Below are 13,861 nucleotides of genomic sequence, written 5' to 3' on the forward strand. Positions count from 1 at the left end.
AACTTGGATCAGCCGAGTGCCAGGTGATTCCCACCAAGTCATCCTTCAGATCGGGCTGCAAACCAAATCCCCCAACCCAGCCAGCCAGCTGGAACCCAACAATCAACCCCAAACTCACTCACCAACATCACACAAGGCAACCAGCTCATAAAAATAAGTTTTGCTTGAAATGTTTTGATATAATTATTAAGAAAAGTGCAGAATAAACGACCACCTCTCAGTTGACTGACTGAACAACACAAAAAATAAAGTCAGATTTTAACATTCTGGTTATCTTTAATATATTTAATAAAGTCAGATTTTAACATTCTAGTTACCATACTGGCAGAGTACACATTATCAGTACATCAAAGACTCAGAAAGTTTATCAGTTATTATCTGAGTCTCTACTGACCTAATTAGTCAAAAGGGCCTAGTTTGGCAAGAAAAGCGGGAAGGGAAGGGGGAAGAGGAAAAGGAGAGAGACTGGAGAGTAATAAAAGCCCAGGGTTCTTTAGAAGTTCAGCAGCATCCAGAGCTGGCCCACAGGATGGGAGTGTGAGGTAGATTGGGCTCTGGCGACCTCAGCAGGATCTAGTTCCCAGAGCCACTAGAGTGTCCAGTGCATGAAACCTCAGTTTGTGACACAGGAGTTAGCAGTGTCCAAAGATTCCAGGGTCTGGAAGGAAGAACAAACTTTGGAGAATTTGGTAAACACCACGGACCCAGCACGTCCAGCGGCAGCACAGGAGGCACTCTCATGCAAGACTAGTGACCTGCAAATACCCAAAGCTCTGAAATGTAAATATGACCAGTCTCAAAGGATCCCCACGCAAGAGCAGTGGGGTAGAAAGGCATCCCCTGTGCTTAGGGGACAGGGCCACAACCACAGCCAGAAGCCGTGGCGGGATGCTGGAGCCCAGGGCTGAGCGGGGCGGCGCTGTCCGGCGAGGGTGCATCCACAGGCAGGGGCTGAGCCTCTGGGTCCAGAGCTGTGTGTAACGAAAGCCTCCTCTTAGCCCTGGGGGGAGCAGCTGGCTCCTGAGTGCCCTGTTCCCAAGGACGACGACGAGGGCCACATCTTCCAGCTGGGTGGCGATCCGGGGCGGATGGACCTGGGGTCGGCGGCTGGGTCGGGCCGGGCTCCCCGGAGGTGCTGGTGGCCGCATCCCTGAACTGGGCGGCAGAGCAAGAACCCCGGGCCGGCGAGGGGCGCCGGCACACAGCACGCACAGGGACTCGGTGGCTGGTCCCACCGCCCGCGGCTACAGCCCTACGGGGGCGCAGAGCGCGGCGGGGCAGGTGGTGCCTCTGGCCGAGAGCGGCTCCCAGGGACGCGCGGACCTCCCTCCAGGCGTTCAGGACCTGGCTGTCCGGCGCCGTGGGCTGCGTGTGGTCCACCACGGTCCGGTCCTGCCCGCGTTTCCACAGCTCGTAGCGCTCCGGTTGCAGGATGCGCACGAAGGCGTCCATGGAGAAGGCGACCCGGGCCTCCCCGCAGCTGCACTGCGAGGCCACTTTGCCATAATCGATCCAGCGCGGGGAGGCGAAATTGATGGCTTCCGCGCAGTTGAAGCCATGGTTGAAGCCAGAGTGGTAGCCGTAGGGAAACGTCACGATGAACTCTCCAGCCTCCTGAGTGACCCGATCGAAGGGGATGCCGTTGTCCTTGAGGACCGTGGGCGAGATGAGAGCCACCTTGTGCCGCAGGAAGGCCTCACAGCCCCGCGCGCTGCCCGGGAACAGCTCCCTGGCCAGGCGTTCCAGGCGCCGGCCGTGCTCCGGGGGCACCGCGTACCAAGTCTTGGGCTCCCCGAAGTGCAGGTAGTTGATGCTGTAAAGGTCCATGTCCTCCGTGTGCCAGGCGAAGGCGGTCTTCCACATGCCGAAGTACAGGTAGGGGGTGTTGACGCCTTCGATGACCACTCCGCACTCCTGCTCCAGCAGGTCCTGAATGGTTCCCAGGTGTCCAAGGTTCCACTGCTCCGTGTTTTGATCGAATAAGGAGCCACTGACGTCCGCACCATATACTGGTGAATCATAGAGGCGTGTTTTCCAATATTTTCGCTCCAGGTCGTTAAAATCATAGTGTGGTGGAGCCCGGTATTTTTCAGTATTTGCTAAGTGGTGGTATTCACCCACGGTCATGGCTTTCTTCTTTTTGTGGTATTGAGTAAACACACCTGCCTGCCCAGAAGTCACCTGCTGGAGGGGAGCAGCTATTAAGATGTCACTGATATCATCATAGGTCTGTCTGGCTTTCCAGTCCTTGGGTGGAATGATCTTGGCCACGCCTGCTCGGTGTGCACCTTGGGATTCCATATAAGCAATGTATTTATCGAAATCATTAAACTCTTCTTTGGTTGGATGAAATACCATTATTCTACAACTTGGGTTCTGGGCCCAGTTGGACCTAGACTTCATAGCTTTCATTAATAAGCAAGAAACTCCCAAGTTTTGATTTATGTTCTGGATAGGGGAGGATGCTGGAAAACACTACTTTTTCAAAAATGGGTTGGACTATATCAGCAGGAACCCGCAGTAGACTTTAATGCAATGAGTTGATAATATTTCTTAGGCTTGCTGATTCTCCAGGGGACTCCACGCTGGGCAGAAGCCTTGCTCAGGACTGATGCTGGCTGAGCCTGCAAGTCTCTGATGTCCTTGGTTGACACTTGGCTCTGTCCTCTTGAGGTCTAGTGAATCACCCAGCCCTGGCTGGGTATCCCAAATGTAGTGTCTTCAGGGCAGTATTGGAAACTAAACCTAAAAAGAAAAAGAATAGAGAAAGGTTGAAAACTAATGTTTGGAAATAGTTACTAGGGAACTACAAACAAGACACCACCATGGACTTTAATTGCATATTCAAATAAAGGCTAAAATTTCATAAGATTGACAATACAAGAAATGGTGTTGTTGTGAACAATGGAAATTCTTGTACTCTAGTAAGGAGAATGGAAATCATTACATTCACTTTGAAAACCTATTTGGACAGTATCCAGTAAAATTGAACTTACACATGTTCTATGATTCATGCCTAGGATATGTGTATGTCTGTGCAGTGAAAGTCAATTCCAAGAATGTTCAGAAAAACATGATTTCAGTAGCCAAACACTGGAAACAACTCAAATGCCAGTCAACATTAGAATGGATAAGTACATTGTAGTATATTCACACAATGGAATACAATACAGCAATGAAGATAAACAAGAACTACATGAAAATATAAGAATAATTCTATAAACATAATACTAAGCAAAATTATCCAGACTCAAAAGAATACCTATTCTCTGCTTCTATTTATATAAAGATAAAAAGGAGGCAACGTAATCTATGTTAGAAGTCAGAGTAGTGGTTACCTTTGTGAAAGAGAGAGGTTGTGAGTGGAGGTGTGAGGAAGTCTCTAGAATGATGTGAATATTCTGTTCTGAACCCAGCTGCTGGTTACACAGCCATCAGAATGGCTCCTTGTCATAATTCATCAAGTTATGATGATTTTCACAAATTTCTGTGAAATAAATTTGTTTAAATGTATTTAAATTATTTAGATAAATTTTAAAATATAGTTTAGGGTGAAAAGCATTAAAGGAGACAGATCTCTTTCATTGTACCAAAAGGAAAAGGAAGGGTGATTGAAAATATATGAACTAAACATTCAATTGAAAAGGCTACAAAATAGAAGAAGAGAAAGAAAGGGTATGAGTAAAAAAATAACAAAGAATAAAGACAAAAGTAATGAAAGAAAACACATACAAGACAGAACACTGATGACCAAAAATATTCTTGGAAGAAATTAATAATAGCAATAAACCATGGGCATAACTGAGCATAAGAAAGTAGGGGAAAATAAACCACTAGGAATGAAATAGTGTACAAAAGAATGTTTAAAATCTCAAAAGAGAATCTTAGGAGAAACTTGACAGCAAAATTTTCAAAAGATAAGAGAAAAGAATAAATGACTGGAGAGGAAACATATCCAAAATGGATGCAAGAAACACCAGAAAGCTTGAATAATACTCCAGTATAAGAAGTTGGTTCAAAGTATGACCACTGAAAGTCCAGGAAACACATCATTTTACATGTGAATCTAGAAAAGTTTCAAGAAACAGTTAACTCTTATTGTGCAAATTGTTTCAGAGTATAGAAAAAGTTGGAAAGCTACTCAGATGAGGCTATTCTGATCTCTGATAGCAAAGCGAAAAAAGGACAATAAAAAATAAAGCTACAGGCCATCTTTGTTTATAAGCATAGAGGAAAGCATAAAATGGAATGTTATCCAACGAAATACAGCAGTATAATCAGAGAATAATACATCATGACCAAATAGAATGCAAGGATGACTCAACATTGGAAAATTTAATGATATAATTCAGAATATTAACAAAGTAAATGAAAAATATCATCATCTTATAGGTACCACAAAACCATTTGATGAAATGCAAAATCCATTCATGATTTTAAAATTCTTACTTGCAAAGCATCAAGAGAAACTTGTTTGGTAAGATGAAGAATTTCAAGGTACAAACTAGCAAGGATCATTTTTAACAGTGAAACAAAAGTAACATGCTCATTAAAGTTAGGAAAAAGAGATGCATCAACATGAAAAGTTACTCAACATCACTAATTATTAGAGAAATGCAAATCAAAACTACAATGAGGTATCACCTCACACCAGTTAGAATGGACATCATGAGAAAATCTATAAACAACAAATGCTGGAGAGGGTGTGGAGAAAAGGGAACCCTCTTGCACTGTTGGTGGGAATGTAAATAGATAGAGCCACTATGGAGAAGAGTATAGAGGTTCCTTAAGAAGCTAAAAACAGAATTACCATATGATCCAGCAATCCCACTTCTGGGCATATACCCAGAGAAAACCATAATTCAAAAAGGCACATGCACCCCAATGTTCATTGCAGCACTATTTACAATAGCCAGGTCACGGAAGCAACCTCAATGCCCATCGACAGACGAATGGATAAAGAAGTGGTGGTACATATATACAATGGAATATTACTCAGCCATAAAAAGGAACGAAATTGAGTCATTTGTTGAGACCTGGATGGATCTAGAGACTGTCATACAGAGTGAAGTAAGTCAGAAAGAGAAAAACAAATATCGTATATTAACGCATGTATGTGGAATCTAGAGAAATGGTACAGATGAACCGGTTTGCAGGGCAGAAGTTGAGACAGAGATGTAGAGAACAAGCGTATGGACACCAAGGGGGGAAAACCGCGGTGGGGTGTGGGTGGTGGTGTGCTGAATTGGGCGATTGGGATTGACATGTATGCACTGATGTGTATAAAATTGATGACTAATAAGAACCTGCAGTATAAAAAAACAAACAAACAAACAAAAAACAACTAATACTAAACTTTCTTTGGGTTATTTGTATGGAAATATGTTAATATAAAGGTTTCAGACATTACATGAAATTTCCAGAAACCTTATATCTTCTGGTCTAATGTTATAAGTCATAATTCTAGTTATTACTTTAAAATGTATATCTCAGAAATAACAAAATTTCCTTGTCAATTGCATTATTATGAACTTTCATCCAATCTTTAACCGTGGTCATTTTCAAGTCTTCTGTCATTTACAGACAGTTCTGGGTGTACTCTGATGCTTTTGCAAAAATGTTCCTATAAAAGGGGTTCACCTTCAAGGAATTCATGGAGAAGACTCTGACAAGTACAGGTTTCTGGTAACTGACTATACTGCTGAACTGAATGAATAAGCATGTTCAGAACACTAATGGAAAACTGATGAATTCATAAAAGTGCTAACAAAAGATCAAGATGAAAGAAAAATTAATTACGTGGGACTGAGTCAATTTATGAGGATGATTTAATTTTTGTGACTTTCTTTTTGAATAAAAAAAAAAAAGAAATCCCACAAGGACTCAGAGGCAAAAAATATACAAATCAATTTCCACTGCCAAGTAAAGGAGCTGTTACAGTGGAGGATTACTGGACTGAATGTCAATATTATGACATAGTATGAGTGAGTTTCGTGTTTGGTAATTGCAATCATTGTTGCTTTTGTTGTGGTCATCCATTTACAATGCTTGGTGTCAGTTGATCTATCCCTTATAAAAATAAAATACAGTGTGTGTGCGTGAAAAGAAAAAAACATATTGAAAACAATGTGAAAACTAAATCTCACCATGTACACTCCACGTTCAACTTGAACTGTATAGAGCATATGTAATAGTTATGATTTAGGACAGAAAATATATGTACATATAAGAAAACAAAAAAATAACCAAAGCAAACTATCTCATTAACCCAATTTCAAGTGCTCCCTTAATACTGTTTCCTAATCCTCTTAAGCTCCCCTAATTTCCACCGTTCAAATATTCTCTTTCACTTTCCCCTGTCCTCAAACTTCAGGCGCCCCTATTCCACCCCACTTAGAATCCTCCGAATGTCCAAAAAGTCCCTAAGTGATCTGGCCCACCATCACCTCTTGACCTCACCCCTTTCTACCCTGCTCCTTGCTCTCTCATTCCAAACACATTCCTGGCTGTATCTCAAAAAAGGCCGGTATACTCTTGCCTGATGGTCTTTGCACCCAGGCAACTCTCAAGCCTCAGCCCAAACATCACCTTTTCAGGGAAGTCTCCTCTGATTGTCTTGCTTTGGATAAAAGTAGAGACGATTTTCCTTCCAGGAAAACAGGTACTCTCTCAACAAAACATTTCCAAATGAAACTTGAACTGATGGTCACTACCCATGTGTCTCTTCCAGATATACTCACATCAGCGCCATGGTAACTCCAACATTCCTGATTGCATCACAATGGAATCCAACTGGCTCTTCCAACTGTCTACTAAAAGGCCTCCTTTTTAAAGTTATCAGCCCACAAAACACAGGTATTTTGCCTGAAATTTTTCCTTTAAGATTTCTTACAAGAAAATATATGGGATCTAAAGGTTATACACATTTCAGGGTCCTTTTAGGTCCAGAGGGATTTCCCTGGGAAAGCTGCCAGAATGGGAGGAGCTAGCACAGTTGTCAGGGCATTAAACACCACTAGTATTGGGTCAGCACAAGAACCAGGGAGAGGAGAAGAAAACCATGCTAAAGAAATCGGTGAGGAAGAGCTCAAATGCCTTTAGAGAACAAAGGCATTTCATCTTCCTCACCCTGTAGTCTCCCCAATAAAACTACGAAAGATCAGCTTGCCTGCCATTGTTCCAAGTAATAGAAACTCCCCACATCTCCTATGGTCTGCAAGAGGTGCCCGAGATCCCTATATCTTATCTGGGTTCCATTCAAGACAAGAGGAAGCTGTGGCTGGGGTCCAATCCTCTACCACCCCTCTCCCCAAAGAGGTCAGCACAATTGGGCTTCAACATAAAACATTTCTCCTTTGGATCTGGGATCAGGGACAAAAAAATAGCCAAGGAAGGGCTTGCTCTCTGTGACCCCTGCTGGTAGCTTTTGTAAGAGTGCATCAAAGGAATGTTTGCTGCAGACCTGAATACTGATGGCAGGGGCCCTTTGAGTGAGCGGTAGTAGCTCTCTGTACCTCTGCCCTGGAGCCTCATGCACCATGGAATGTGCAGAAGGTAGGTAAGAGAGGATCAATACACTCTTCTCCTTTTCCAACTTTAATGTCAAAGGATCAAAGAAACAATCTCGAGGTCTCTATAGAATTTGTTGGTAATAAATGGTGCGGAGGGGAAGTGGTTGACAATCTAGCTCATCCTTGAGGGGGTGTGACAAATGCAGTTAACTTAGCCTCTAAAGATTGGGTGGAAGTCAAATAATCTCTCTCTTCCTATTCCAGAAACACCTGATGAGCACTCAAGGGTCTTGGGGATAGATTGTTATGAAGGAGAAGCATTGTTTAAAAATGTCCCTAGATGTTCATCCTAAGATGCCTGAACAATAGGCTAGCCTAGACTCCTTCCATGACTGGAGGGCTATAGCATCCAAAAGGGCCCAAGGTCCCCAGGTGCCTCCTAACGTACAGGGCTACTGGCTTTCCCGGACAGCTCCTGTAACTGGCTGGCATGATATCTAGGCCGCTTAATTCCCCAAGCAGTCCGAAGCTCCCTTTCCTAATAAGGTTGCTGACTTCAAAGCCCTATATGAAGGAAGAGCAATGGGGAAGGGACCTCCACTAGAACAAAACCCTCCTCAACCTGGAATGCTTCTCCATATAGACGCTGAAGAAATGCAGACCCGATGTGTGCCTTGGTCTTGATGTGTTTCCTGAACTCATATTGTATGACTCTGTGGAATTTGCCTCCATCGACAAGGGGACCCAAAAGATGGGAAGAAAGCAAATAGTAAGGTTGCATCAGGGTTCGGGTTTTCCAGCCATGTGTATCTCAAGGAGAGAGGAACAAGTGTCTTGATGGATTGGATGGAGGGATAAGAGAGTGATTAAAATGATGGACCAGTAAATTTATCCTGGGTAAAAAAGGAAATGAGAACATGAGGGCAATGATGGAGAATGAAACAGTGCTCGATTCATGGGCTAAATGTCTCCATTAGGTGAAATACTTTTATTAGAACCCTAGGAAATGTAAGCTAGCAAGAGAATGGGATGCTTGAAACATAGCTGGTACTCTCAGTATTCCCATTTTATGGAGGAAGAAACTGAGGTGTAGAAAAATTTATATTTAACTTCATAGCTTGTGTTCTCAATCTCTAGAGTTATTTTTGTGCTTGTCTTATCTTCCATATAAAACTACTTTGAGAGCCTTGTGTAGGTCTTGTTCGTCATCAAATTTTCCAAGGGATCTTGGTACTCTATATGGTGCACACTCCAAACATGTTTATTAAAAAAATAAGTAACTAAAATCATTTGGCGCACACTGCAGTCTCTCTCCTCTTGGTTACACCACATCTTACTACCTACTCTCCTATCTTAGGGGAAGAGAAGATACTCCCCCTCTCCAGAGCTAATCTTGTCATTTCAACTCCTTAAATTGACACCTCCCATGCATTCCAAAACTACGGTTAATTAAATGATCACTATCACCTCTGTAGAGACTTAAATCATCAGTCATCAGTCTGTTTCCTGATTTAAGCTACATTCTTTCTCTTACCTTCCTTTCAATACCGAACATGTCAAAACATAAACAAAAATTATCTACCTTTACAAAAACATTTCCTCATCTCTCTCCTCTTCTGATTCTGACCCCACTTCTCCACTGAAATTGATCTCTGTCAATCATCACACTGTCTCCCAAGTGCGCCTCCATGGGTTACACTTTCTCTCTCTACATCATTGATTGATGGAACACCTCCTTCCTCCTCAAATGTCTCTGACCTCTAGGGTACTGATAGTCTTCTCCGGTTCTTTTCTTTCTCCTTGGTTCCACTTCTTTTTCCACTATACAAATGCCATCTTATTTCAAAGCTCAATTCTCATCTCTCCTTTAACTCTTTTTATTTCTCCCTTTCAATCTCCTTTTTCTGTTCATGGCTTTCTTTAGTATCACACTCTCTCTCTTTAAAGGTATTATTTATTGCCATAGCTTTCTCTAATAGCACTGACTTTCTCCTGCGCTTCTGATTTGCTTTTCCTTCTTGACTGGCCACTGAGCCCCTGAAAACCAACTTGTTTAGTACAAATTGATCATCTCTCTCCTGAATTAACTTCCTCCTTTAGAAATCATTTTTTCTAAGGATGGGAATACAGTATCCTAGTTACCGTTGGCTATTACATCTCCCTCTCCCTAGACATATAGTCGGTGATGTCAGGGGATCCCACGACAGTCTACTGTGAGGCCCCAGGGACACCTGTATACTCCAGGGAGGCTTCCTGTGCTCTCCTTCCTTCTATAAGGACCCAAGTATCCAGCTTGCCTTCCTCTCCTCCTTATAGCTGTCACCACTCAAGCTAGACCCTGAGGATCTACACGTACCGGTCACCTGTATCATGTGATAATCTCCCCATCTCACCCTAATTTTTAATCTTAAAAATTCTTCTACAATGATTTTATTTAAATCTATATAAATATATAATCAAATTTTTCATTCTATATGAAAACTTCCTCTAGAGAAATGAAAAGAGAAGAGTGAAACAATTTACAAGGAAAATTAATGTCAAAAATTTAAATACCATGCTGAGGGTCTTTCCCCTAATAAACCCTAAAATGCTGATTATGAATATCACACAGGCCCTCATTTATTATTGAATTCTTAATAAACAACTAAAACAAGCCTTGAGTTGAGTATTTGTTTTTGTTTTTGTTTTTGTTGGCTTTGCCACGTGGCATGTGGGATCTTCGTTCCCTGACTAGGGATCAAACCCGTCCCTCTGCAGTGGAAGCACAGAGTCCTAACCACTGGACTGCCAGGGAAGTCCCCTGTATTTGTTTTATAAACAATTATTTCCTTTTTACATTTCTAAGAATCCTAGGAGGTGTGCGGCCGGGCTACCATCTATATAAAGTAAATAATCTAGATACACATTAGTCTTCAGATATTGAGCATCCAAAGGAAACACTCTGATTTTGTAAGTGTAACTCTGTGCTCAAATCAAAACTCAGAATTTGCCGGGTACAATTACGGTGATCCTTCAGTGCTCCAGGCAAATGTCTTCTCTATGGGTCTCAGATGGTTGCTTTTACTGTGAAACTGCCTACATGTTTCTTTCAATTGGAGCCACAGGTACTAGTTGAGAATAAGTACCCTTACATTTCAGTTACTCTTCCATTTTACCCTTATTCTTGGTATCCCCAGTAACACAGAAATTCTTCCTCTAAGGAAACTTGACAATTCTGACAATTGAAGAAACGTATTTTTATCAGAATGATTAGACTTGATGGATCTCTGGAAATTAGGAGTCTTTCACAAATAATTCCTCTAAGCTTTCCTGGTGTATGTGTGTGTGTGTGTGTGTGTGTGTGTGTGTGTGTGTTTTAAACTGGGGAAGGTAAGAAGTGAAGTAAGTTTAATAAGTCCTCTCACTGTGGCCATTGTCCCGATTGCTTATTGTACAGATTGCTCAGCAATTTCAGGACAGCAGGAAAGCCTTCTTGTCTTTCATGGTCCGTGCATATTTCAAAGCTATTCTTTCAAATGAGGATTGTTGACAGAATGCCTCAGACGTTAGCCATTGTGTCTGCTGACAGCCAATATCTAAATGCTGTGTTTAATAAATTTCTTCTCACGTTAGAAAGTCTACTTACCGTTTATTGAAAATAATTATAACCATCATATTTGATGGCTAAATAAATTCTATTGGATGGAGATAGGTGACTCAACTTTCCCCCTATTATTAGACAGTTATTTTGTTTTTTACTTTTCCGCAAGTATTACTAATCCCTTATAAATATCCTATATTTCAGTACCTAGATCAGTATATTTGGTAAAACATTAGTTAAATAATGAAATTCCTTGGATTAGATAACTAGAAATGGAATTACTGCATTGCAAGATTTAAACATTTAAAATCCTTAACATGTATTTCCAAAACTTTCCAGAAACATATCACTTTTCATCCTCACCATTAACGTTACTCTGAAAAAATATCTTTAATAATTTGGTAAGAAAATTATTGTGAAAAATTTTGGTGAAAAAGTGTAGCTCAAGTTTTAATTTATACTTCTTAGATTACAACTAAGATTGACTTGTTTTTCTTCAATGAATTCTAGCCATTTGTATTGCTTCATATCCTTTGCCCATGTTTCTCTAATATGGTTCTAGTGTTTTTTCTCATCTACTTACATGAACATTTTATACATTATGTGAGTATTCTGCATATTTTACACAGTATATGAACATTTTACTTGCTCATGTGAATATTTTCCATATTAAACCCTGTGTTTAATCTGTTCATAGATTTTTCCCAGTTTGCCATTTCTTTAATTTATATTTAATTTTAATTTTAAATGTTTTTCGTATATATATCCGTTTAATATATTAAAATGTTGAGTCGGTCTTTTCCTTTGTAATACCTTTCATGGCCTTTATGTTTAGAAAGTGAGAAAGTTATTTACCCATCCAGAGACAGATAAATATTAACTTATGGGGATTTTCCTTTTTATAGGTGAATTGTACTTTTAATTTTGATTTTAATTATACCTTTAATTCTAACTGGGGTTTTGGGTTTGTTTTATTAACTTTTTTATTGTTTTGTGAGTATGGTACGAGGAATAAGGGAGATGTAAGTATGATTCCTAGTCCTAGTGTGCTGTGTTCCTCTCTAATAGTTTATAGGAGCTTTTCTTTGTCCCAGTGCTCTTAAATGTTTTCCGTCTCAAAATTCTGGTTCTTTAGTTTTATGAAAGCTTTTTAGTTACTTCTTTGACAGCTTCCTCTAGTTTTTCCCTCTGTACATTAACTCCTGTATTTGGATATCAGACCTCATGGACCGGACCTCCAATTTTTGTGTCTTTTCTTCTTCCAATTTTATATCCCTTTATGACTGTGCTTTACCTTCTGAAATTTTTTCTTATCTTTATCTTGTAAACCTGCTTCTATTGTCTTTTTCATTTCTCCTATCAAACTTCTAATTTTTAACAGCTCATTTCTGTCCCCTTAGCTTTTTCAAGTGTATATAGCTTCCTTCCCTGCCCCCCACCATTGTCTTATTTTTGTTTCACAGGTGCACTTCTTTCATCTCTCAGAAAACACTAAAACCCGGACCCATATTGAGAAAGCAAGCTTCATGTAATAATCCTTATGCTTAAAATTGCCATTGCAATCTAGTATTTCTGTTGTGTTCTATTTTGTTCCCCTTTAAAAAATACGCTGCTGGTAACCCATAAAGTTGTTTCTATGACCCACGAATCGCTCATGTCCTGCAGTTTGGAAAGATATATTCTATAAATCATGTTGAGGCTTTTGATCTTTCAATGGCCGAGACACAATCACATTTGCTTTCTGGGCAGAAATGGGCAGACTGGAGTGGCCGAGAATGAATGAAGAAAAACATGTATAAAGATCCAGATGAGAGATGGTAGCTTGGAGTGGGGTGGTGGTTGAGCCAGAAGCAGAGTGCCTACTAGGGTGCCTTCACTCACATCTTCTTATTTAATCTTATTTCCTCAGTGTGCCACGTGGGGAACTGGACCAGAGCATTCAGATGCTTGTCCAAGATGGCATAATCAGTGAGTCCTGAGCCAGATTTGAGCCAGGCCCATCTGCTTCCTAAGCCTGGCCTTTCCTCTAAGTCACAGCAAATCCATGAGGTGAGCCTATAAAATAGGAGGGAAATTGTCAGAAGAGCACATTTTGGAGCTTAAGAACCAATTCCTTGGAGGCTTCAATACCTGAAAAGTTTGACTATGTTTGGCCCCTGAAATGAAACCTAAATTTATTTCTTAATTAAAAAAAAAAAAAACAAGACACATACAGTGTGATGTCACAGTAACAACTAGACTTGGAGTCCCCTTTGATCTGGAGTTGATGACCCTGGTCATGTGGTACTTGTCCCTCAGGCAGCTCATCCTTACCCTTGTACACCTCTGCCATGTCCTCCATGGCAGGCTGTGAGGATTATGGTTTTCATGGGATTTTTTAATATTTATCTTACTATCTAGGATTATACATGTTCCCCAATGTCGATTCATGTTGTCAACTCTAAACACAATTAAACAACTAGAAATCAATCCCTCTCTTTCTCATGTTCTTTATATACATGCTCTATTATGCTACTTGTCATGTAAGGGTATTAATCATTCCTCTGTCTGTCTTCTCTACTAGATCTTGTACTTCAGGAAACAGGGTGGTCCCTTCTTAGTCTCTGGGTCCCATTGGCTACCACAGCATCTGGAGTAATAGATGTCAAATTTGAGGATTCTGTTGTTTGAAAAAATGCAGAATATAAAAATAAATTTTCAGTTTTTATGACTAAAGCATTTATATGATTTTTATTCACTGTTTTTCAAACTTTCTTGATCCCTGCGCCCC

At 40.7% G+C, this 13,861-nt stretch overlaps 1 protein-coding gene across 1 annotated transcript; it reads right to left on the reverse strand.

Annotated features, from left to right (window-relative positions):
- Positions 1-846: 846 nt before the first annotated feature.
- LOC137771814 (lysine-specific demethylase 4D-like) lies at positions 847-2,412 on the reverse strand. The gene has a single exon (XM_068555489.1). The coding sequence runs from the start codon at positions 2,410-2,412 to the stop codon at positions 847-849; it is 1,566 nt and encodes a 521-aa protein (XP_068411590.1).
- Between the last annotated feature and the right edge of the window lie 11,449 nt (positions 2,413-13,861).

The sequence above is a fragment of the Eschrichtius robustus genome, chromosome 11, assembly GCF_028021215.1.
Source record: "Eschrichtius robustus isolate mEscRob2 chromosome 11, mEscRob2.pri, whole genome shotgun sequence".
In the NCBI taxonomy this organism is placed as follows: Eukaryota; Metazoa; Chordata; class Mammalia; order Artiodactyla; family Eschrichtiidae; genus Eschrichtius; species Eschrichtius robustus.

Excerpts from the sequence above, each read along its gene's own strand:
- LOC137771814 (XM_068555489.1), bottom strand. The coding sequence starts at position 2,412 with ATGAAAGCTATGAAGTCTAGGTCCAACTGGGCCCAGAACCCAAGTTGT.